The sequence below is a fragment of the Strigops habroptila genome, chromosome 11 (genome assembly GCF_004027225.2).
Source record: "Strigops habroptila isolate Jane chromosome 11, bStrHab1.2.pri, whole genome shotgun sequence".
Taxonomy (NCBI): Eukaryota; Metazoa; Chordata; class Aves; order Psittaciformes; family Psittacidae; genus Strigops; species Strigops habroptila.
This window is the reverse complement of record NC_046360.1, coordinates 17,708,088-17,734,517: the sequence shown is the minus strand read 5'-3', so window position 1 is coordinate 17,734,517 and position 26,430 is coordinate 17,708,088. Positions and strand designations below refer to the sequence as shown.

The 26,430-nt window shown below is 41.7% G+C and overlaps 1 protein-coding gene across 2 annotated transcripts in view; it reads left to right on the top strand.

Annotated features, from left to right (window-relative positions):
* Positions 1–3,879: 3,879 nt before the first annotated feature.
* Positions 3,880–26,430, top strand: part of HDAC11 (histone deacetylase 11) — a 30,229-nt gene continuing 7,678 nt past the window's right edge. The window contains exons 1-8 of one of the 2 annotated variants that reach the window (XM_030501586.1): positions 3,880–3,964; positions 5,610–5,758; positions 8,839–8,939; positions 15,613–15,729; positions 20,336–20,378; positions 21,878–21,954; positions 23,623–23,685; positions 25,681–25,777. In XM_030501586.1, coding sequence (XP_030357446.1) covers positions 3,963–3,964; positions 5,610–5,758; positions 8,839–8,939; positions 15,613–15,729; positions 20,336–20,378; positions 21,878–21,954; positions 23,623–23,685; positions 25,681–25,777 — 649 coding nt within the window. In that variant the 5' untranslated portion in view covers positions 3,880–3,962. Of the gene's footprint in view, positions 3,965–4,433; positions 4,656–5,609; positions 5,759–8,838; positions 8,940–15,612; positions 15,730–20,335; positions 20,379–21,877; positions 21,955–23,622; positions 23,686–25,680; positions 25,778–26,430 lie in introns of those variants that run through there. The other variant, XM_030501587.1, reaches the window with a different exon arrangement.

Genomic DNA, 26,430 nt, shown 5'->3' with positions numbered 1-26,430 from the left:
CTGCATCTCACACATGAAACAAACTGAGCTGATGTCCACACTGCTTTTTTTGTCTACGGAGGGCAGGCTGTCTTGACAAGAGATGGGGGTGAGACCTCAGAGGTAGCTAAGCTGCCTCCATACAGAGGAGGAGGATGGCTGCACATGTCAGACCTGATCAAACCTACTGGGACTATTCCAACTCTTGCATTATTCCAGCTTCAGACAGTGACTGGGAAGTTTCTAGGAGGTTAAAATAATACTTGTAAGTTGCATCAAGTCTTAATTTGGCATTGTACTGCTTCACCTGTGAGGCAGGCGACCCAAAGGTTACATCACTGATTCAGATTATGGATAACTGGATCCATAGTCTCAGTTTTCATAGTATCATGAAGTGGCTACCACTGACTTTTGTCTCCAACTTCACTGTTTCTTGGTATGGAAATCCCCTTACGTTTCACCCCTCATCAGGGTTAAGTTATTTCCTGGAGGATCCCTGGACCTTAAAGAGACAAATCCCATGAGCAGTCTGGAACAAGCCCCCAGAAGGACAAGGCTGTTACCTAAATCCATTTCAGACCAAAGCCTGTTATAACAAAGCACTTCTCTTTGAAGGCAGTCTGTCCTCCCAGAGGTGCTGTTTATGATTTTCAACATGAGATGAATGGTCTCCTGCATGATGAAGAGCACGTTAAACAGACCAAACCTTGAGAGTTAATAGCTTGCTGGTTATTTATTGTAACAATGATTGTAACTGTGCTTTCAAGTATGCAGCAATTAATAAACTCCCTTTCCACAGGACCCCAGCGTTATCCATAATATTGTCAAAACCCTTCAAGTTACGCTTTGTCTTAACAAAAGCAAAATGGTGTGAGGAGAAAACATTTCCTCTGTCCTGGGGAAATAGAGCTATCTATTGAGAAATAACACCAGGACACCGTGTGAGTTGGGTGGCAATTCATCTATTTTATCACCTTCATGGTGTATTGGGGCCTAATTTTGAAGGATTCCAAGAAATGTAGAGAAGGCTGGGTTCCGTATGCCCTGTAACTATTTCCTGCTTGTTATGGATACGTGCCTTTATTCTAAGAGACTTCGGTCATCTTCTTGTGTTTGCTGCTGCTTATGCTCATTGTCCTGCTTCTCGAATTTGTAAAGAGAAGATTGGAACTCTCTTTAAAAGCAGAACTTTTAAAGGAAATCTCTTTCTGCCAAAGTTCGGCTATTCCAGCACATTGTGTGGATGTGTGTTCTTTTAGAAGTTAATGATTTGAGTCTGAATTTTATTTGTTTTTAAATAAAAATATTTCCCTTTTATGTATTCAAAATACAATTGCAGGACAGATTGAATTTTGTGAAATTTCACTTTGTTTTAAATATTGCAATGATGGAAAAAGATAATGTGAACCCCAAATTTTCTTCAATAAAGTTTCTTTCAGAGTGACTAGTGAACCAAAAACGTCGTTACTTGCTCAGCTCTGTTTCTTCTCCCACACTGTAAGGTTTCCCAAGCCATTCACCTTGAGAAGTGTGCTGGCAGAAAACTGGTGCTTGGGGAATGTCCAAAATGCAACACAGGAGATAATTACCTTCCTACTCAAAAAGATATGACTGAACAGCAATGCAAGGTCTTATTTTCCTATCCAGAGATACTGTTTGTGTGGAGTCACTTTGAGGCCCTTGGTAGGACAAGAGGAAATGGCTTTAACCTGACAGAGGGGTACATTTACACACACTCTTAGGCAGAATCTCTTCCCTGTGAGGGTGCTGAGGCGCTGGCACAGGGTGCCCAGAGAAGCTGTGGCTGCCCCATCCCTGGCAGTGTTCAAGGCCAGGTTGGACACAGGGGCTTGGAGCAACCTGCTCTAGTGGAAGGTGTCCCTGCCCGTGGCAGGGGGTTGGAACTGGAGGAGCTTTAAGGAACTAGATGGTCTTTAAGGTCCCTTCCAACCCAAACCAGTCTGTGACATGATTCTATGACAATGTTAGGCCCCATGTAGTTTGTTTAAAAACTGTTAGAAACTTGTTGCTGTAATGAAGCTAACTGCAGATGTTTCCACAGCTGGGCTGTACCTCCACTGCCATGAGGACTGCCCATGTGCAGGCACCTCCTCAGGTGTTCGGCCTCCACAGTGACAGTTCCTTGGAGCGTGGTGCGATCAAGAGTAACAATCCCAGAATGCCCAGATGGTAAATACATGCTATAAACAATATTTTCTGTTGAAGAGTGAGTCCTACATGGAAAGAGGTACATGTCTAAATTGTATTTCTGTTTTTGCTGGAGACCAAAAGAACCTCACCCCAACAAGAGTGACCAGGCATCAGTCTAAATATGCACAGTGCTTCCTTGGGCGCCTCCAGGAGAGTGTGTCTCTGCTGCTGACACAGGAAGGAAAGGCATTACTGGGGGCCCATTGGGAATCATCCTGCAGGTGGGAACCCAGCTTCCTGTACCATGAGAGGAAGGAAATGAAAGCAACAGATGTCATGGCTAGCCAGAGTGGAGGAGTAGGTGTTTTAATTTCATTTTTGGTGGCGAGAAAGGGAATAATTGGGCAAACTTGCCATTTGGAGAAGTGTGGGTGTCATAGCTGAGATGTGAATGATTAATGGGAAGGTGCATATGAAAAACAATTTACAGCATCCAACAAATGCGGAATCTAGTCTGCAAGTTAAATTTAAGCTTGGAAGTTAATTTAAATGAAAATGAAATAACAACATATTATATATGTATCTAGTTAACCAAAGAACACTCAAGCTCTAATTAAGCACCAAGCAATAAGTAGTCAGTAACATGGAAGAAAAGGTAGATATGCTGAAGTAATGCTGAAGCAAGTGCACAAAGGGCCAGAACAAAAAGAAATGTTAATTAAAAGATAATGTCAAAGGGATAGAATGTTTTCTTGGGATAACAGTCTCCCGTTGCTGAATAAATACCAAGGTGAAGTCCAGGCATCCATCAAAACTGAATGCCGCGCCAAAGGCAGCATATTTTAAAAAGGCAGACATTTATCTGGAACTCTCATAAAGATAACATTATTCCTCATGAGAAAAGAGTGCTTCTGCACATTTATCCTTGCTTTGACAGATACTGCTGCTATCGAGGGACCATTCTTCATAAGGGTATTATCGATTTAGCTGTACAACTGCATAAGAAATGTTTTTTGTATCTATTCAAGCAGGGTTAGTAAAGTACACTTAGAAACTGGCTTTTGACTTGAAACGAGCTTATTATTCTCATGTGTCTGAATTTACGGATGATGTTCTTGGGGTGAAGCTTTAACGTGACAAAACCAGTGGGAATACTGCTGCCCAGTTAGGTACCTTCACTATTTCACTTTTGCTTTCCTCATGCTGCTGCTGACCTGCTATGACTCCTCACCTACTGGTATCTTGTTAATTTTATTTTGTAATAAGAATCCTATTTTCCTATCCTGAGATACTGTTTGTGTGGAATCGCTTAGAGGCCCTTGATAGGACAAGAGGAAATGGCTTTAACCTGCCAGAGGGGAGATTGAGATGAGCTCTTAGGCAGAAGTTCTTCCCTGTGAGGGTGCTGAGGCGCTGGCACAGACTTTTCCCAGAGAAGCTGTGGCTGCCCCATCCCTGGCAGTGTTCAAGGCCAGGTTGGACACAGGGGCTTGGAGCAACCTGCTCTAGTGGAAGGTGTCCCTGCCCGTGGCAGGGGTTGCAGCTGTATCAGCTTTAAGGTCCGTTCCAAACCAGGCTGGGGTTCTGTGATGCGGACTCCCGGCAGCAGCAGCTGATGCAACATCAGACCTCCCCGCGCGCAGCTCCGATCCCCCCCTCTCCCGGCGCTGGGTTCCCCCCAGGGGCTCCGCGCTGATGCCGCCGCTCCGGGCCTGGGTCCGCCCGCCCCGCGCCTGCCCGGCGGCTCCGTGTCCCCGCCCCGCGGCGGGCGGGGCCGCGGGGGCTGTCGGTGTCGGGCCGCGGGCGCCCCGAGCCCTGCTCTCGGCGGGGGGATGTGAGTACCGCACCGCGCGGGGCCCGCGCTGGGGCGGGCTCGGGGGCAGGGACGGGCGCTCCGCTGGCGGGGGGCGGCTCTCGGGGCGGCGGGAGGGCTCGGCCGGAGCCTGGGCCCGGTGAGGCCTGCCCGGCTTCGGGGCTCGCGGCCCGCCCCTGCCCGGGGCAGGGCCCTGGGGTGCGCCCGGGGAGGCGGGCTGGGGCTGCGGCTGCGGCACCGCCGCTTCCCTTCCCCGCGGCCCGCCGCCGCAGGTGCGCGGTTTCGGCCTCCTGAGGCCGGCCTCACGACAGCCCGGGGAGGCCCCCGCTCCGCCCCGCTCCCAACAGCCCTGGCCCAGGTGTGCTGGGCCCCCGCCGAGAGCAGGGCTCGGGCCGCTGCGGGGACCCGGGGGAACGTCCCCTTCCCTGAGCCCCCGGTGCCGGGACGCTGCCGGCGGCACATCCCCTTCTACAGAAGCCGCCTTTTGTAGCGCGGTGAGAGGGAAGGCTCCGCGGAGCCCTGGCTCCGCTGGTGGGCAGCGTGTGGGGACCGGGATTGCAGGCGGGTGAAAGCCTCCATTGTGCTCGTGTTTGGCGTTCTTGTTTTGTTTTTACTGGCCTTTAAAAGGGTGGTTTTGAGCATGTTTAGGCTGGAAATAAGGGGTGGTTTTTTCTGTTTGTATTGTTGACCTGACAAAGACGCTTTTGTCTCGGTAAGTTGGGAAGCCTTTTGCAAACTTCAGCTAAATCTGGGGGAGTCGGAGGTCTCAGCATAGCTCAGGAACAGGGGGCTTGGGGTGGGGACGGGAGGTGGAATGGGCTGAGAGTGGGCACAGAACCCCCCTGGGGCCCGGCCTGCCCGCTGACCCGGGTGTGCACACAGGCATCCACCGAACACTGAGGGGGGGTGTTTGTAAATGCAGAGCACAGCATTGCTTGCCCGGTCTGTGGACGGGCTGTGAAGGAGGGCTCCGAGCTGGCTGTGCTGTCTCCCCTTGTATTTGGGGAATACAAGAATTTTGAAAGCATTGGTAGGGGTTACACACATGAGATCTAGAGTTGAGAGTATGTCCCGTGGTTGTACGCTATGCAGGTACAAATCCAAGCCTCTTTACTTCTGCTGGGCTGGTCACAAAGCAATCTGTTGCTCCTAGGAGAAGATCCTAGAAATCTTGCCAGCCTTGTTTTGATGGAAGTGTCATGTAGGAGCAGTGTGGTTTGGCTTTTTCAGTTGTGTTCTGATACAGACTTGAATATGTGAGTCTAGTTATGCGTTGTTTGAAGGTTATGTTGTCTGTAAACTGGATGCACCTTCTAAGGGTAGAGGTGCTGCTTGGTAGACTTGAAAGACGAGGGGGGAGAAGCAAATGTTTCTGTAAATTAATGTCTGCAATGAACTTGGTGTGCATAACTCATTAATGAGTAGCGTAACTGTACTGGTCGGAGGTGAAGGATGTTACTCTTCCTGACACCCTACTGCTGAAGCCCAGTTAGATGACCAAGTGTTTAGTTTCCTTCCATAACTGTTGGAAATAGCATCTTCGGGAATCGTTCCTAATGTAAAGTTGGTATTAATGATGACTCTAATTTGGGATTTTAGTGGAAAAATATTCGACTTTATAAACAGTTGCTACCAGTTGTGACTAGTTTGGTTTTTGCTTTTCAAGGCCTCACAGAACTGAGTTGTATGAGGATCCCCCATCAGCATGCTTGCCCATCGTCTATTCTCCCGACTACAACATCACCTTCATGGGACTTGAGAAGCTGCATCCATTCGATGCAGGGAAGTGGGGAAAAGTTATCAATTTCCTGAAAGGTAAAACAATGGAAAGTACCTCTTAGACCAACATTTGCACAAAAGCTAACAGAAATTCTGCAGTTAGTTCAGGCTTATGCTAATAATTGCTGCTATAATAGTGACTGTACATCTTCATTGCTCCTTGTGTAGATTTAAATTACACTCTTTAATCATATTTGGAGTGCTTTAGTGTTCTTCTATATTTGCACACTTAAATCTTAGCAAGTTAGATTGATTGTAGCATTTCTAAGGTGGGTCAGATGTCATGTGTTACACACAGTTTGAAGATCTTGTCTATGAAGTATTTAAGAGATGAAATTGTGGTGTTAGAGCAAACATCCTACACCAGGGCCTTTCAAGTTCTTTGAAAATGTATTTTCTATCCCACTCCACTAAATAAACCCACAGTCTGATTTCAGCTCAGTCATGGTGTCTCTGCAGCGTGAAACTCATGAAATGGGATTGAAAATTCAAGCTCATTAAATGATTTGCTCTCCCCAGAGGCATGAATAATACTAGTCAGAGTAACTAGTTTGGTTCATTTTGGTCTGGCCCAGAGCTTTACAAGACTGAGTAGGAAGGAGGAATAAGAGCGTAGCAATGTCTTAGACCATCTGAAAATACTTCTGGTCTTTGCAATTTGAATGAAAGCATGAAGTGAGCAGAATTTCCTTGCTTGGCCTTTACAGGAAACATTCGTGTGGGATGTTTGAGAACTGTTTCCACCTCTGAAGTGAGCACCAGAATCTTGCCTTTGAGCCCAGCCCAAGTTAGGTGCAGAATGTTGGAGCCTTGTGGACATAGCTCAGTGCGCTGTTTTCATACTCAGTAGATTTCTAATGATTCCAACACTTTCTTTCAGTTCTAGATCAATGTATAAGAGCAGTATTTCCTTTAAGTCTCCTCTTGAGGGTAGCTGCTGTTTGCAGTTCCAGTTTCTTATTTCTTTTGCAGACCAAGCCTGGGTCTAAAACAAGACAGACTTAGTTTTGTAGCACGAATGGAAAATCCTTCCAGTGTTCACTGTAAGCTTACAAATGTTTTGGCTTGCAAGACCTGAATTGCAGTTTGGGAGTGGTGTGCATAGCTTCCTTGTGCTTCCATTACACCTGGTGTAGCAAGAACTGGGACACTCCTTGTGGCTTGTGAAGCTACAGGTGTTAATGACCAGCTTGCTGCAGGATGTAACTTGCTCAAGTTAGGCTGCAGAGTCTGTTGGCAAATGGTGCTTTTCAGTCTGAAAGGTAAGTGCAGCTTCTATAGATTCATTCCTTATCAGCCCCATATTATTTTGTTACTGTTTGGGAAGAGCTCTGGTGACAGGCAGAACTTTCTGTGATTTTTGTTATTGCTGTTTTAAACTAATTGAAAGGTATAGGCAGAAATGCATTAAGGAAATACAAGTGTCAGAACCAAGGTTAGGATCAGGGCCTATAAAATTTTGGCATCTCTTCACCTAAAGTTTTAGCTTGCTCATCAAGGGAAAAGGCCAAGGTTGTCTGAGAGTCAAGCCTCTTCCATAAGCCTCTTCCATTTGTGTGGTCCTAAAGACTCCTCCAGCTGATGATCTTTTCCAGTTTAGTATTGCCCGTCTGCCTTCAGGCTGCCTTGTACTCGTTTAACCTTGGTTAAACAAATGTTAACACTCCACTGAGTAGCTGAGGTTTGGATTTTCTCTCTAACAACCTCAAATTATTTAGTCTTGGGTTCCATGACAATGAATCAAAACCATTGCCTTTCTCCTCCTTCTTTAGGAAGTCTTTTCCTCTAGCTCTTCCCTGAGAGAAGCGTCCCCTTTTTACTTGTAGTCTTTCACAGGAAATCAGTATTTCCTATTGTTCTCCTGTCCTTGCTTTGTAAAGGCGAGGGAAGCCACAGGATACCCCAGGGCATCCTGGTTTTCTTTGGCTCTGCAGCAACTCCTGGCAACAGGTGACCTACCTTGTTCCCTGCCATCTTCTAGAAAATCACCAGTGAGAATCTTTGCACACTTCCCTTCTCCTTTCTCAGCAATGGCACTGTTAAAGTGTGGCGTCTGTCTGACACCAGGGAATGAATGAAATGTTTCTCAAGCCTCAGTCAGGAGAAACATGAGCATGCCAAAACAAATACTGTTGCAGGTGCTGTTTTTGTATAATACTTCAGAACAAAACCTCTCACATGTATGAGTTGTTTGCTTCCTCCTCCAAGTGTAAAATTGGAGAAAAGGTACAGTCTTAGAAGGCTGCAGCCGTGCAGCAATTCAACATCAACATTTGTCTGGGGAGATCAGCATGATGCCTTGTGTTTGTCATTCGTAGTGATCAGATGCAAAGCAGCCTGGTTCTTTTGCACTGCTTGGCTGGTTTAGCTGACCCTTACTTGAACTTTCTGGCAGGATATCCAGATGTATGCCTTCACATTGATCTGTGATCACGTTCTGAGATTTTGCAATGATGTTTTGTAACTTGCTCTTATAAAACCAGGTTTTTAAATAAACTATCTTTTGGTCTATAAGGGGAGGAATTAAGAGCTGGTTGTTGGTATTTCTTGGCATTAAATGAAGGTAGAGGTATGACAGAAATACCCTAGCTAAGCATAAGTGTTTGCTTCCATCAATATCCAAGCAATTGTTTTGTTCTGAATTTTGATTTTATTTTTTTTTTTTAATTCCCTGGTTTAGGGAATTAAATACTAGCATCAGCTGTGGAATTTCTTAAAGCATGTCAAAGAATGGTGAATATTTGATGCTATGAGCACCAAGATTTTCCCAGTGTATCAAGCTGTGGACTGTCAGGAGTCTTGTGATTCTTCTGTGTTTGTGCATCCTCTGTCACTGCCCGTCCCTTCTTTCAGTTTAAACAAGAAGTTACTATGATTACACTATGAAAACTTCCTGCAAACAATGTTTATCATATACACACTACGCTAATAGATTATGTGTATAGAAGACATGTATTTGGAAAGTCTGTGAACACTGAGTGAACAAAAGTTATTTCAGTGGTTTAATTACAGATGAAGTTATTACATCAAGGTCAAAGTGGCTTCTTTGGCAGGGTGGACTATGGGAAGTGAAGTGATGGTATACAATGCCAATTGATATTTCTCTCCTGTTTCAGAAGAAAAACTAATTGCAGATGACTTCATTGTACAGGCACGGGAAGCCACTGATGAAGATCTCTTGGTTGTTCACACAAGGCGCTACCTTAATAAATTAAAGGTGCTGTACTTATTCATATTGTTTTTCAGGCAAACTGTCTAGAATTAGTGTCAAAGGCAACAGATATCCTGCAAGATTTGTTACAGAATCAACTTTTACATATTATTGAATGATACATTTTGGTAACATTTGATAACATTGTTATTGAGAATACGGAAAGAAAACCATAGCCATAGTAAGCAATTCACACTAGAGAGGGGTGGAGGGGAGAGAAGGTCTATGATGTTAGATTCATGAACATAAGGAAAATGTTAATGCTTGAGATGTAAATTATATTCTTCTTGGTACCAGAGTTTGTCTTCAACAGTATAAGTTTTGATTTACTCTAGTAAATCCTTCTGAAATTGAAAATACATTGCAGAGCACTAAGATGGAGTTGGAGGTTCTTGGGTGTTTTTTAATGCAAGGATTGCTCTGTGGGTTTGGGGTTTATGTAATCTCAAAAGATCATTCACATGGGGATTCTGTTGTGGGGGGAGTGATGGCTTCCTACTTAGACACTGCCTGTATCAGTGGAGTGTGGAGAGAGTCGAAAGATAGATATAGGGGCATACCTTGCACATTATCTGTGTGTGAAGGTTTCCAGTACCAGCTCATATAGGATTACATATTCAGAGGGGTTAAAGAGCATTCATTGCGCATTTCTAGATGAAACATCCGTTTGTTAAATGTAACTTTAAAACATAAACATGAGATCTCTGTTTCTGAGTATAGTAAGTCATCTGTAGGTGGAATTAGCAGATGAGTGCAGGTGACATTGCTTTTATTTTGCAACTTTTTACTTGGAGGGCAGAGAAGGGGTTTGTATGAGAAGTAATCTTCCATTTCGTAATTCAAAGAGTTGTTTCAGTCACATTTGCCCTTCCACAGTGAAAAAGTCCTTATATTGCTGTTTCTGGGATGTCTTGTTTTTCTGTGTAACGGCTCTATTATTTGTGTGAACTTTTTTCACTCTTACTCCTTTTCTGAGTTGTCTTACGCTTCTTTCTGTGCTATAAGGTTATATGTAATTTCATACGTCATTAGATTTGATCTTACTGCAGCTATCCTTGATATTGAGCTTTTAATTCCATAGAACCACCTACCTGTTTTACTGAATCACATCATTGAAGTGGGGTGTAATGTTCATAGCACACTCTGGAATAATATAGTAATATTTTTATTACCTACAGGATGGCTTCACAGGGAGTTATCTGTATAACTTGTGTCTTGGTGTTCAAAATCAGTACCATTCAGGAGTGCGTGCATTCGGGTGTGATGAACTGTGTATCTCCTTTTCTTGAGAGTATTTCCTGCAACTATAGAATCTGGAAGATGTTTTATTGGTCAGGCCAGCAAATTCCTGTCAAGCAGTGAAAATAGAAGTGCTTAGTTGCAAACCAAAAGGAACATGGCTAGACATGAAAAGGCCCTGGGTAGCCTCTGTATGGCCTTAGCCAATGTCTACTGCGCTTTTCTGCATATAAGTTCAGACCAATACAGACCTACTAATAAATGGTGTAGGTTTGTGTTAGATCAGCTCTGAAGATTACAGGTGCCTGCCTTTCTGGAAGTGCTTAGCTCTCTTAAAATAATGGATCACTTGAGTATTTTTCATTTAAAACTTGAGCATGAATTTGGTAGGAGATTTTGCACACTTGCAAGAAGTGCTGTTTGGTACCTTAGCAGCAGCTGAAGAAGCTGGCTAAAGAGAATCAAAATGGTGTGAACAAAGTAGATCAAGCTGTACTGGACATTAGGTCTGTGTTGGAAGGAAGGGTCTCCCTGTTTCCCTGCTTTAGGTAGCATGGCATTTGGCATTTTGAATTTGAGTGGTTCCCCCTCAGTTCTTCCTTTGAAGACTGGACTTTGGATAATTTGCTTGCAGTACTTTTCTACTTACTGCCTTTTTCTAGCGGTGTGTAAAATGGTGAATTTCCTGCATAGAAGCATTGTGAAAGTTTGGAAGAAGGTAGGCAATGAGGCTAAAGCTAGTTTTAGACCATGCAACTCTCAATTTTTACATGTGAGAAATTCTGTTAGAACATAAATGAGCAAATACTGAAGTGCAAATGAGGAGGGTGATGCTTGTGCATCAGTGGAATGCAGGAGATGCTTTCCTGAAGATGATCTGAAACAGGTGATCCATCAGTTGAACTACAAATCTTAGTCTGTTTTACATATTTGTAAATGCTGTGGGTTTAAATGAATAATTTTATTAGAAACATGAGATTTTATTCCCATGAGAAGTAGGTTGATGTGATTACAGAGAGTGTTGTCTGGTGCTCAAGTGTGAGTGGACTTTGGTTCTTGCCCGGTGGTGTGAGTGCCTCTGCCAAGAGACCCGAGGTACCTGCCTGCCTGTCTGGTGGTGGTGTCAGCAGGGTGCTGGGGAAGAGAGCTGGGCTCTAGGGAGTGAAGGCAGTAGAAGCAGCCTCATAAAATAATCAGTTCATTCTGTGATACTTGTAGCCGTGTTTGGTGTTGAGATAAACCAGCATGGAATGCTGCTTGGGTGTGTGCACTGCGCTGGTGACTGCAGCTGAAAATGTAGGTTTGGTTTGGATGCAGTGGGCTCCTTCAGAAGTGCTTAAGGTTCCCCTGTCCAGTTCCTCGGTGGATGTGGTTCTTGTGCTGTCAGCACTGTCTCTGCTCCCTACAATGTGCCTTTTCCTGGCTCAGGTTTTTCAAACTTCATTGGTGAGAAATGTATGAAGGCGAGTAGTGATTTACTGCAAAATGTTAATTTAAAAGGTCATGAGAGCAGAAAAATGAATTAGATCACTTTTACCTAAATTTTCACGTCCATGTTAATGTGCCAGGTGAAGGTCTGTAGGAGTACACAAAAACTGAACAAGAATACTCAGTCGCGGGGACAAGGTCTGACAGGTTTCAGTGCTTACACCCGCAGCCCAAATGCTGGGGGGCATTCTTTGCAACTAAAGTGACTAGTAAAGCTCTTAAGTATAAAGTAGCATTTGGTTAGCAGTGATTTGTTTCTTTCCTTTTAATATTTCCAGCTCATTGGTGGGAGACTGATGCACCCAGATTGTTTTTTGGCTGGTTGGTTTTTGAGTTGTGTCACCTGGGTACCATCGATTGCTGCCAGCACAATATCTCATTCCCAGTGCTAATAGTGCATCCATACCTTGACCTGGAAGCTTTTGTGAAAATTACAATCTTCCTACTCACCTTTATGATGTTATCTTAAGTAATTCAAGCTAAAAGCATACTTTCAATATCTCTTGAAGATGGATCTAAATAGCTTTTTCCCAGGCAAGCTTCTAAATATCACATTAGTTGCTTGGTGTTGGATTTGTAAATCCATGAATTTTCCTTTGAGCTGGGACTAGCTTCAGGAACCACAGGTTTAAACACAGTTAAAATTTAGATATTAACAAAAAAAGTTGCATATTTCCTGAAAAACTGACATGTTATTGGCTATTTTATAATGCTGGAACGCACTAAATGCATAACACAAGGCATAACACTAAATGCATAACATCAGGGGGTGGTTTTGATCATTAATGTGCTGTTTGTATTAACTCAGATGTATCAGCAACTGCTTCAGCTTTCTCTTCCTAATACTAGTTTTTCAGTTTAACTCTTAATCCTTGAGCACTGATAATGTGAAATAATTTGTAAAAAGTCATTTAACCTTACTAAAAAGATATGCTTATACTTAAGGAACTAAAGTTAATAGTGGTAATACTTTGTAAGCCCTGCAAGAATATCCTCATTAAATGAATGTATTGTTAGAGAGTTTGAGCTAAAGCAAGGAAAATTAAGGACTTCTGAAGCTGGTGGTTGGTTGGTTGGTTTGGTTGGTTTTGTTGGATGTAACTTTGGATGTAACCTTGGTATAGTGTTGCACTTAGCCATGTTTAATGATACTGCCTAGTAGTTAACTGAGTAGGAGGTGTGTGTTAAGGGAAAATGTACCTGGCTGAGGGTTAACCTGGCCTCTTCCCTCCTTTTAACAGGGAGTGAAAGTTCTATAAAATTGAAACTTGAATTCATACATTGAATTATTTATCCAGAACACAGGAAGGTAAATAATTTTTAAAAATCTTACGCTATTAGCAATAGAAATAAAGAAGAGTTAAAGGGAATTGATAACTAAAGAGGAAGTGAAGGCATGTTACTGAATTTATATATGATTCTCCTCCCTGAATCCAGACCAAGGTTTCATTTCTGTTTGGTTACATAAGTACATGTCTACAAAATGTTCCTGGAGTCAGTGATTTGATGATGGCTGAGTGAGAGCAAGTACCTACCAAAAGAAATAGTCACTGACATTATTCTGATTTGTGCAATTTGAATGCAAAAAAAAGTGATTAAACAAATAAAATGTGAAGGGTTGGTTCTCTGTCATAGGAGACTGCTGTGTGTGACGACTCGTGTTACAGAACCCAACTGACAGCCTGGAAAATGTAATTAATGTAGTCCTCATCTATGCAAAATTGTCTTTTATTTTTACAGTGTGAAAAAGTATTCAATTAAATAAACCTGATTGCTTTTGATTCCCTTTTCGAGTATATACAGAGCTGTTCTGAGGACTTATTGCAGGAAATGTTGGAAAACAAAATCAGCACATTGAATTAAAAAAAGCACAAAACTGTCCACAGCTTGAGGCAATGTATTTCTCTATCATTATAGATATGGCTTTGGGGAAGCATTTTAATTTGTCTATAGCTGCATTCTTGAACCCCAAGACTTTCCTCACATGACTCTTCCCTAGTGTGTTAGGAATCCCATAAACACGGCCAAGGACTGCACCTGAAGCAGGGAATGTTGTTGGGCTTGGCATTGCTCTGTGAGCATCCTCAGCTGCAGACAGAAAACTGTGCATACTCTTTCCTTGTACCCTCTATGGATTTCTTGTACTCACCAAAACCCCTGCAGCAGGGTACGTGTTCATTTGAGTCTTTATTGCTCCCACTTGTTCCCATTGAGATTAAAATTTCTTTATGTTAAAACTTTGGGAGAATTTGTGATCATCATTCACATTTGAGATCAAAATGTATTTTATCCAAATGTGACCTTTCGATTTCATTTTAGAACAAGGAGATTGAATCCAGTTCTTTACATTATGCTTGTTTAAAAGCTAAAGTATCTCACAAAAGGACTTTATCAATATTGACTGTATTACAAAATAGTTAAAGTACTTTGTTAATGTTGGGGGCCTGATGATATGGTAACAGAATAATGTCTTACAAACATGAAAGTAGTGAGAGCTTAAAATGAACTGTTCACAAAATATAGTTAGTATGTAACTTTATGAATAATGCCACCCTTCCACCTCATCTCACAGTACTTTGTAGTTGAAACACTGGTAAGTGGGAAGCCAAAGCATTTCTGAATGTCAGAGGACCCCAAAATTGGCATGTGATTGTCTTTGGTTAAAATTGACCACTTGTACCTCCTATCACCTGTGAGCAGACAGCTAACAGCAGTTGAGCAGCAAATCTGAATCTAGTTAAATTCCCTAATGCTGAAGAAAATAGAATCCCAGACTGGTTTGGGTTGAAGGAACCTTAAAGCGTCTCCAGTTCCAACCCCTGCCACGGGCAGGGACACCTTCCACTAGAGCAGGTTGCTCCAAGCCCCTGTGTCCAACCTGGCCTTGAACACTGCCAGGGATGGGGCAGCCACAGCTTCTCTGGGCACCCTGTGCCAGCGCCTCAGCACCCTCACAGGGAAGAGCTTCTGCCTCAGAGTTCATCTCAATCTCCCCTCTGTCAGGTTAAAGCCATTCCCCTTGTCCTGTCCCTACAGGCCCTTGTCCAAAGCCCCTCTCCAGGTCTCTTGTAGGCCCTTTTAGTCACTGGGAGCTGCTCTAAGGACTCCCTGGAGCTTTTTCTTCCCTTCTAAAATACGATCTATTCAGACTCTTTGTGCAGGGTGTCTATTTCAGAATTGTCAGTACCTGAATGTTTCAGTATCGGGTGAAGAAGTATCTTCTTGCTTGTGACATACTCTTTGAATTATATTTAGAAGTGTTATCGCTGGTAGCAATGTTAGTAGAAGTTCTTTGAAGTAATGTATGTGTTTGCAAAAAAAGCATTTACATATTGCAAATATTTTGTGCTCTAACCTTCAAATCATGTTCTTTACGATACGACTTTTCAACAAAACATTTCCTTGAAACATTTTCCAGAAGTGTTTCATATGCTAAATAAATTTTAATCAGTTCTTCATGCTAAAATGTGCACTGTGTGTTCACTTCAGTATTGAACTTCTTAGTTGAGTTGTCTGTTTTTCCTTTCTCCTTGGTATATCCTTTTACTTGACACAGGAAGAGATACTTTAGGCTTGAACAATATATCAAGCATAACCTGCTATTAATGCTGCTGAAGGACATGTTACAATTCTTCCTCCCAATCCCAGGGATGTTAGGTTTTCTGAAATACTGGCTTGCTGGAAAATTGCTGATTTATTCCCATTTGGCACTAAGATCTGAAAAACCTGGTGATGGTGATTGGGAGTGATGATTCTCATAGTTAACAACTTGAGGATGAACCTATTTGCGGCTTACTAAGAAGGACTGTTTGGGTCACCTCCATCTAAAAACATTAAAAATCTTGCTAAGGACCTGTGAACTCCTTTTCAGTACATAGCAACTGACGAGAGATCTAAATGTCAACATTAAGACAGGCTACACTAATTGCAACTCTTTTTGCTCCCCTTGTAGTGGTCATTTGTCGTGGCTACAATCACAGAAATCCCACCAGTTGCCTTTCTGCCCAATTTCGTGGTTCAGAGAAAAGTTTTGAAGCCTCTACGAACCCAGACAGGAGGAACAATAATGGTAAGGTGATCTTGAGTCACTTTTATCCTATTTAAACTTGGTAAAAGAAACACTATAAACCTGTGAGTGGTAATACTTTGTGTAACTCAGAGGCTCGAAGCCTGTAGAGGGAAGTGGGATGCTCTACAGTCCTGACCACGAGCACAGTTTGCCACTTGTTAGCCGCTACCCAGGAGAAAGACATACCTGATTTCATGGTCTGTAATTTGCAGAAGAGAGGAAGGGGCAGCCTGGGCAAGCAGTGATAGACATGGCAGGACTTGTGGCGTATGCAGAAATGAAATTAGCTTTGAACAGTGTTCAAATACAGGCCAGCTCTAGGAATGAGAGGTCTCAAAATTGCTGATATAGAAGCAGTTTTTTAAAGCACATGTTTACCAAAGAGCTATGGTGCTGTATGGGAGGACATGCATGGTTGGGTGTCAACAGACACATAAGTACTTGGTAATCTGCACTGGAATCAAGGCTTCTTATTTTTAAACGCTTACATTCATGAATGTGTCAAGAATTCATTAAAGACATAAATCATCTAAAGAACATCAAAGGCAGTGCAATACAGTTTTCAGAAACAGTGAAGAAGATTGAGTCTGTCTGTGAGAGAGCCCAGAAGTTTGAAGCAGTTGTCCGAGTTTGCTTTCATTCTGTGGGGCTGACGTGAGATGAACTGTAGCTACTGCCACTGGTGTGTTTAAGTGGGTCTGGGCACTATTAAGTTTCATCCTTCTTGGGTTTCACTGTGTGAAATGAAAGTAGAGAGCAAGTTGTCACCAGATTTTAAGGCAAGATGAAATATCTTGCTTTTCTGTTGTATTTTCTTTTTTAATGATAGAACTACTTGGTGCTTGATTCTTTATCAGAAAAAAATGGCGATTTCTTTCAGTATTTTAGTACTCTTGTTAAACCTGTGTCCCATCCAGCTGCTGGATTTGCATGTGTGTATGTAAATGAGACTTTGCCAGTTGTTTTCTGTTACAAAAGGTAGTAGAGAAAGGAGCGGAAGGGACTGGACAACTTGTGACTGGGCTTAAATCTCTACTGTAAAGATTCAGAAACATCTTCTAACAGTGCAATTTATTTGTTTTAGGCAGGTCATCTTAACTCCCTTTGTAATAAACCAAACACTGGTCATAATTATTTAAAAACCTGGAGTTCTTAAATAAGTTTGAGTGTATCATCATGTTTGAGCTGCGCTGCAAACTGGTGTGCTTGATTATTTGTAATGTGGAATGTAGTGTTTACATAATGTAGCTTTTCATGATCCTGTGAAGCACTGGGAGTAGATGAACAATGTATGGACATACATACACGTGTTCAGAAAAACCTCGTTCATGGTTGGAGGAAAAGGCGAGAGTTGTAATCATAGAAGTGGCAAAGGAAGAGGTCCAGTAAGTTCTTGAATGTGCTGATAGTAGAAACAAGGATCAAAAGGTCACCTCCTCTGTGCTGAAGTTGTCTGTGTGGAGCGAGTTAACTGCTGTTTGTTGCTCTCAGCTGTTCAATGAAAATGGCCAGCGGTTTCTTCCAAAATCATTAGGACAAGAGTCCTGTGACATTCACCATGTTGGAAGTAACCTTGCCAGTTGCTGAGTCCGCTTTTAATTCAGGCTTGTGAGTGGGGCATGGCTTTATTTTGTAAAGCCTGTACGTATCTTGACCATCTTGGTCTCTGTTTCTTCCAACTATTGCTATTCTCATCTCTTAAATCCCATTTCCTAATTGTACTTTAATTCTCTTGTGTTGCTCTGTTTTCTTGGATGTACGTGTAATTTAAAGTCAAAGAATAATGAGGTAAGGAAGTACGTGGAAGTGTTTGTACAATGTAGCAATGTCTGATGCTCTCCTTGAAGCCTAAAAGTCTGCAGAAGCATGAGAAAACCAGGTAAACTACCGCAAATGTTAAACCGACTATAAGGGCAATGGAAGCATATGAGTTTGGAAAGAAATGCTAGGTCCTGGATAAATCTTTAGGCTTACTGGATTATGGTAGTACATTAGATAAGGAAAAGTGCTACTTGGTTTAGTAGGGGCTCACTGGCAAAAGTGGAGGTGATAGAAGTGGAACACAGTGCATCTCCCTAATGCAAACCTGCATAAACCACCTGGAACGTTGTCAGTTTACCAGCAGGAGCTGGAGATAGCACCCAACTGGTTTTGCTGGTATTGTTAAAAAACCAACCAAACAAAAACCAAACAAACCCCAACAAAACAAAAAACCAATCTGATATTGTAGACTGGGTAATGGTATCATCATAGAATCATGGAGTGATTTGGGTTGAAGAGACCTTAAAGCTCATCCAGTTCCAACCCCCTGCCACGGGCAGGGACACCTTCCACTAGAGCAGGTTGCTCCAAGCCGCTGTGTCCAACCTGGCCTTGAACACTGCCAGGGATGGGGCAGCCACAGCTTCTCTGGGCACACTGTGCCAGCACCTCAGCACCCTCACAGGGAAGAATTTTTGCCTAAGATCTCATATGAATGTACCCCTCTGGCAGGTTAAAGCCATTCCCCTTGTCCTGTCCATACAGGCCCTTGTCCAAAGCCCCTCTCCAGGTTTCTTGTAGCCCCTTTAGGCACTGGAGCTGCTCTAAGGTCTCCCCTTCAGGAGCCTTCTCTTCTCCAGGCTGCCCCAGCCCAGCCCTCTCAGCCTGGCTCCAGAGCAGAGCTGCTCCAGCCTTTGGAGCATCGTTGTGGCCTCCTCTGGGCTTGAGCAGGTTCACATCCATCTTTCTGTTGGGGGCCCCAGAGCTGAACGCAGTTGTAGTAGAGAGAAAGAATCATGGTTTCATGTGGTTCCTATAGTTAAAGGTACTTATAAATGTTTGGTTGTCACTCACAAAGAAGTAGCTCCATTCTGTCTTCGTTTCATCCTTCAGCATCACTTCTGACTCCTGGCCAGGTCTCTCCTCTGTGCTGTATTTCTGACTGCAGTCAGTGGTTGTCATTGAGCTGAGGGTTTTGGCAAAGTCCTGTCTGAATAGGAACATGCAGAGCCTTCTCTTATTATAGCCACGCTGTCTTTCTGTACCATAGTTACAAGGAAAGAAGGAAATGTTAGTTAAGAAAAATAATTGGGAAGAATCTAGAGTTTCCTAATAGTCTACTTTTGATACTTTTTGAGAGCCTTGACAGTATGTGTGTGTGGTATCTATTTCAGCCTGGTTCTAACTAGTCAATACTTTTGCATAGTTTTGTGATGTTTGTCATTGTGCTGGTGTTACCTTTAATTCATAAACGTGTGTTCACTAGTTAGAAACGTGACCATGTAGAAGGTATAGCTACTGTCTGTTACGTCTTTGTATCATGCCTCCTGAAATATGGATGCCATTGCTGCTCACTTTTGGATTGATTCTGATGCCATATGCTGTTAGTTTTACCTTTTTTACTTTTCGTTATGGGGAAGTAGGTACGTACTTTAAAAGTAGTTTTGATTCATCAGAGAGTAAACTATGCAGTACAAGCCAGAAGTACAATCTTCTGCTATTGCTAATGGTCCTGTTTATCATGAAGATTCTTGTATCTGTACTTTTAATGATGGTTTTTTGGGGAGGAGTCCCTAGGCAGTCTCCTAAATCACGTATAATGTGTTTTCCCTGTGATCTAATGGGGTTTATAGTTCAGAAACTACAATCTTTTCTTGAGATCTAATCTGTGTAAGTTAGCACGTTCGTAACAGAATGATGTTTATCTTCCCAGCAGTGTCCTTAATACTAAATTAGAACTGTTCAAATGTAAATACTGGTAATGAAGAATCCTCAGCTGCTCAAAGTTCTTTTCATATATGTTGTGTAATATGTTGTTTCCATGACTATGGAAAAGAATAATCTGGTTTTCCCTTATTAATTTATTTTTAAATTATAGCAAGTAGTATCTTCTTTTTGAGATGACATTAAGCAGTACTGCAGTTAAATGCTTGCTTGACCAAAGTAAGGCCAAAATAAGTCCAAAATAAGCCAGGTTTTTCAATTAAAATTTCATCATTTAAACCTCGTGTATCTCTTCTCTGTCAGTTCTTTCCCTTCCCTTAATGTCATCTGAGCTCAAAGGAGAGACACAGGCACAGTTTTGCTGTATTGGAGGGAAAGAGGATTGGATATTCTATACTATGAATGTATTAGCATTTAAAAAACAAATAAAGTCACAGAACACTTCACACCATAGCATTTTTCTGTCCTCACCCCCAGTTGTAACCATTAATCTGTATTTTCAGGATTTGGAGCTTAGGTTCCTCCTGTTTTGCCATGAACAGGAAGGATAATGGGAGATCCTTGCTCATTTTTTACTCTTATAACACTCATACTTTTCCTTTATCATTTCTCTGCCAGGGGTCAGTGTTGACCTCTGCAAAGCGCAGTCGGCTTTAGATCTGTTCAACTGCCAGAGAATGAAATACAGATGAGAGAGCGAATACTTTTTTCAACTAATTATGCTGAAGATAGTTTTGGATGGCTCCTATTTAGAGACCTGATTCAGCATGACCTGTGGTGGTGAAACATCCAAGCATTCCATGGGCAAGTCCAGGTGCCAGGAGCTGCATGTGGGGAGGGAGCAGGAGGTGTGAAATGGTTCCTCCTTTGTTCATGAAGTTCTTCCTGTCATTTCCTTAAGGCAGGAAAACTGGCTGTGGATAGAGGCTGGGCGATCAACGTGGGTAAGTACACATGAAGGGCACTGAGTGACATTTGAAATAGCATGTTTAAAAACATAACTATTTTCATTTAGCATGATGTATATTATAATAATAGAAAGTGACTGGGGTGTGTTTAACTAAATTCAATTTTAAAGGTAAAACAAATGGGAAAAGTGCTGGATTTATTCTCATCCACTATGAACCTATTGCAGTTTTATAATTAGAGTATTTTTTAGAAAGAAAAAAGAAGATAATGGATAAAGATAATGGTATCGTGTGTGTGTGTGTATATATAAAAGGAAAAGTGTATTGAAGTAGTGCAAAAAGTATTAAAGTAAAACATTTGGAGTGAATGCAAATATTTCAATAAAATCTTTGTTTTCATTAAATTATTTTATAATTTTCATAGATTTTATCATCAGCTAATTTATATGTCATAGCAGTGAAGGGATTGGTGGATGCTGGAGAGCAGGGCTGGACCGGGTAGTGTCTATGTGCAGGTTTTCCCGAGAAAGACTCAAATGAACAAATTATGAAGAAATTATATGAAAAGAAATTATAGTGACTATAAATGTGCTCTCCTGCTCACAGCGAACAGCAATGCAACCCCAGGAAACTATTGAAGCAATGGTTTGTGTCACTTGATTCCTAGCTTCTTGTTTCCAGCAATTCTGGGGGTTTTCCATTATTTCTTACATCTTCGACAAAGTGAACATCCGATATTAAAAGTTAAATAGATATGAAAAACAAAGCCCAAGGCCTGACATATTTACTGATATATAAGTGAGCTTGTTAAGTTTCCTGCTTAGATATTTTTAGTGGGTTTCTCAGTAAAAGGTTCCAGTTTATTATGTAAAAAGGATGTTTGGGAGGGGGAGGTCCAAGTACTTTTTTTCCTGTAAAGAATGTGTGTATTTGTGTTTTAAAGAGGAGTTCCTAAAGTTTCTTCTGGTCCGAGTGTTTGCAAAAGACAATGTGCAAGTGATTAACACCATAGTGCTTAGCGTGGTGGTTTTTGATCCAGTGTTCAGCATGGAAAAGAACTTGCCACTTGTCCTTCCCACCTGCCCATAATGTTTATTTCGTACCTCCAGCATGCCTGGGGAGCGGAACAGTCACAGTGGAATTCTCTGTGTGTTACCATAGAACCGTGGAATGGTTTGTGTTGGAAGGGCCCTTAAAGCTCATCTAGTTCCAAACCCTTGCCACAGGCACAGACACCTTCCGCTAGAGCAGGTTGCTCCAAGCCCCTGTGTCCAACATGGCCTTGAACATACATCCATTCCCTAGTTGTTAGGGTGGTTGCTAGGTGAAAGGGCAGCTCCTCTGCCCGATGCTCTCTAGGCCACACATAGGGTATGTACAGAAACCTTGTGAGATGTTTTGTGTTGCTTGTAAGGGTTTGACAGCTCTAGGGGTGGTATTTGCTAAAGAAAATAGTGACATGTAAGTGAGCTCCGTCTCTTTCGAAATGTTCCTTAGTATCTGGCTTTTCAACTCTCCAACATTTTTATGTCTAGGGGGTGGTTTTCATCACTGTTCAAGTGACAAAGGTGGAGGATTTTGTGCATATGCTGATATCACGCTGGCCATAAAGGTAAGAAGTGCTCTTAAACCAGTACTTCCTACTGTTTGTGCAAATGGAAAAAATCCATATAAATTCATAAGGACTAATTTACATCTCAGTAGGAGAAAATAAAGCCATCTATAGATGGGTAGGAATAGGAAAAAGGTGTGGTACTTGATGCTGCAGAACAGAATGTGTGTGCAGTATTGTGAAGTGAGAGGGAAGAGTTGCAGGGGTCAGAATTCTGAATGTAATTATGAACCACTACAGTTGCATTAATAATGTCTAATTGCAAAAAAACCCACTCAAAATCAAGCCAAATTGACTTTTAATATCCTCACTGATAATTATCCCAGCCTTGCAGTTGAACCTGAAAATCCCACATTAGTTTCAGTGGTTATAGTCAAGATGAATCAGACAGCAATCCTCTCTCTGAATCAAGCTGCACTATACAGTGCTCAGAGTGGTTCAAAGTCATGAATAAAAATGTGAATGTCTCCAAAATAATCACTGACTGTGAATGAATACATTTGGTATTTAGCTGTTGAAAGGCTGAAGCAAGAGCTTTCTGCAATTAGGGCTTATTTTTATCAAACGTACTATGGTATATTTGTATACTAGATTATTTATAAAGTATCAGTAATAATCAAACATAAAAAGCTCTAATGATTGCAGCACACTACATGACATAACATCCTAATTTCTGTATGTGGTAATTTTCAGGAAAGTAATCCAGTGTTCTGTTTTCTGCCATCAAAATACAGATTGAGAAATTAGAGCGGGTGGCAGTTTGTACAAAATCTTTGGGGTTTACCACGTCTGTGTTAAAGATAGTAACTTGTCAAAGCTAGGACTCAAAGAATTCAAAAGCATTTTTTCTTCACAGACTGGGATAAGAAATGAATTCTGTTACTAAAAGTGGCTTTAATGCATACAGTGCCTCCAGCATCTTTGCCTAAATGGTGGAGTTTATGCTTATACAGTTGGAAGCCATCACAGTGGGGTGTTTTTCCCTCCCTGCTGACAAGCCTCACTTATGCTGTCGTTAGTGTCTCATGAAGTGAGCTCCTCGATGTGCTGGGGCCTGGGCAGCTCTCACTTCACCCTGTCCCAGCCCAGTTGTTGCTGTTGCTTTGTCTGTGCTGTTGCTGGTTCCACTCCAGCCTCTGACAGCACCAATGATCAGCTTTATAACCTGTAGCAGACCTGTCCTTTGCTGGCTGGCTGGGTGGGATGCTGAGATAGACCCGCTACCCCTGTGCAGAGCCAGCACTGCTGCAGCAGGGTTTGTTACCCTGGGCCATTTGGCTTATGCCTCGTAAAGACACATCTTTGATCCTGTGTTATGGCTGGTACTCTGTGCGAGATAGAGAGATGAGTAGAAATCTCTCCCTTCTCTCTACTGACTTGCCCTGCAGGTAGGCAGATACCTGCACAGGTGACTAGGAAATGCGTGTTTCATGCATTTCATCTGATGGAAATGTATAGGGTTTTTATTGTATGACCACAAAAATGGCCAGAGCTTTTGTAATTAAATATATTGGAATCATTTAGCCATTTATTTGGTGAATGAAAGGAAAAGGCATGCACTACATTCAAATTAAATCAGTAGTATGCTGGGCAAGCTTCAAGCCCCCAGTTTAATCTATCACCCAAATTCATAACTTTCTCCATCTTTTTCTTTGCTTATATATCCAGTTCCTATTTGAAAGAGTACAAGGGGTGTCTAAAGCCACAATTATTGATCTGGATGCTCACCAGGTGAGTAGCTTACCTCTATTCAGTGCTGCAATTGTTTTGCTCAAAATACAAGTGTTTGATAAATACCATTTTTCTAATAGTGGTATAAACTGTCAACTTGCAGAATACAGAGATAATCATAGATGATGGCAACTGTGAACAATGTAGTTGTTTAATTATTTTCTGGTCCAAAAGGCTGGTAGGCCAATTTAATAAAATTAAACTGAGTTGTGGCTCCATCATGTGGCTAGATGTAGAAATATTTTGGAGTGGCATACACAGACTGCAGAGTAGATCAGTATTCCAGAAGAAACAAGAATCTCTTAAAACCAGAATTACAGTTCGTTCAGCATGCATGATTGTTGCAGCAACCTTTGCAGGGGATGAATTTGACCTTCAGTGTTTTAATGGGAAGCCTGGCTTCAGGCTAATGAAGTGAAGAACACATCGCTCTTCACCTGGTAAAGTGATTTACTGTGGGCACTGCGAACAGATCTCATCTTTGGTAGCATTTCCAAAATAAATCCTGAAAGGAGAGAACTGGTATTTTTAGCAAAGCGGTTAATGCACCAAACTTATGTCCAGGCTGAACCATTGAAGATAACTTATTATGTGTAAATAAACCATTTTTAAGTAGCTCCATTGCACTGAGGAAGCCCAAAGGCTGCAGTTGTCCGTCTTTTGTCTTTTCTCTATCTGCAAGTTAAAGCATCCTAACATTACCATGAACTAAGGACAGAGATTATGCAATAGAAAGATGTTTTGTGTTTGAGATTCTCTTGAGCCACCTTTTGCAGGGTGTGGATGTGTTTGTGCTTTTTTGGGGTGTTTCATTTGTGGTTTTGTTTTGGTTTGGGGTTTGTTTGTTTTGTTGGTTTTTTTTTTTTTTAAACCTTCCTGGAATGTATTTTGATTTTCAGGTAACCTCAGTCTGCACACTAAATCACCCCTTTGTTTCCTTTCTTTGGGGAATAAGAGATGTGGGTGTAGTAGCTCAGCAAATCCTTCCTGAGGGTGCAGATATTCACATCTTGTCAGTGGTCCAGCTCTTGGTGCATTGATGAGTTTCACCTTCCATAGGGAAATGATTCACCCGGAGGCTCTCGTATTCCTGGGTTTCTGTTCATGAGCTCTTTATTTGTAGAACAAAGGTGCTGAAGAAATAAGCAGCAGTTGCCATTTATTAAGCTAAAGAAATGCAATTCTGGTGCTTCCCAGGAACTTGAGTTATGTAACAGAATTCCAAAAGCTATTATCTGTGGAAATGTCTGTTTCTATAGTTTAAATGAAATTCTCTTGTGGGTAGGGGCTGTGGTGCTGTATGATACACTGATTTCAGTACTATCATCTTGGTGATTGCTGTGAAAAGATGATATTCATACTCGTGGAAAAAAAGTCTAAATGAGAGCCCAAAGAATACTGTTTAAATTCAGGCTCTGAGTTTTCTCTTGAGCATCCATCTTTACACCCAATACAATCTTTTTGTAGCGAATTCCTGGTGTTAAACAATATGCTAAACTATTGGGTCCTTAGTATTTGTAATTTTTCCAGGGATTACTTCTCACTAAGGCTTGAATTCTTAAGAGCTGTAGTCTGCTTTATGTATTTATGAATCCTTGTACAAGAATGAGTATCCCTGCAACAGCTGAAAGTGACTTCCCCCCCCCAGTCAGAAGATGATGGATCTATTTAGTGGTCACAGTTGCTTTTGTGAAGCTGCTGAAGGCAATTAGCTTCTAATCTTCGTTTATTTTACTTCTATGTGCAGTGAGATCTATGATAATACCTTCTCAGAGATATAAGCATGTTGGTTTTGATAATACCTGCAGTCTTCAGACTGATATTGTCAAAAGCCCCAGAACTCTCTGCCTCAAAATAACCTTCAAGACTATAAACAGAAGAATGACATAGGAGTTTGAAAGATTAGATCTTTGTAGGCTTAATTACTGTAGGATTTGCAGGTGATTTATTTCTGTGTTAGTTTGCTAGGAGTAGCTAACTGTAAATTTCCTTCAGGGAAATGGCCATGAGAGGGACTTTATGGATGATCATCGGGTCTATATTATGGATGCCTACAATAGATATATTTATCCAGGGGATGGATTTGCTAAACGTAAGTATAATTGAAAATCATATTCCAAAAAGCTTTCCTGCAACAAGGTTAACTAGATATTTATTTTGGAAAATTTCACATTGAACATATGACTTTCAGCAATCACTGTGATATATCACAACAGTGTTAACACTGTAGTGTTGTCCCTTCACTTCTGGAGTGGATTTCCGGAATGCAAGGTGTGGGTATGAGGTGGGTTTTGTTAGCAGTCCATTCAAAAGCTCATGCCACACTTAGAACAGTTAAATTAAATAATCTTTTGGATTTGAAGAGAACTGTTAGAACTTAATCTTTGCCTTACACTAAATCTATAAAAGAATTCACTAAGGATTAACTAATACTATGTAAAAAGGTTTCATGTTTTGAAAGTTACTTAGGTGTTGTCTTTGCAGTAAAACTTGTTTTATAAGCATCCTGAAAAGAAGATGCATCTGACTGTGAAACAAGTTTGGAAACAAAAGGAAGTCAGACAAACATTAAGAGCTGGTGCTTGATTTTATTGCTGTTTATTTATTCCTGCTGTGATGTGCCCATTGTGTCCGAGACCTGTCACCAGTCATTAGTGGGGTTTTGATAATGGTTCCTTAGAATGCAAAAGCCCAAAGTTTGTTTGATCTTTGATTCTGTTACACTGTCATTTATAGCAGGCTGAA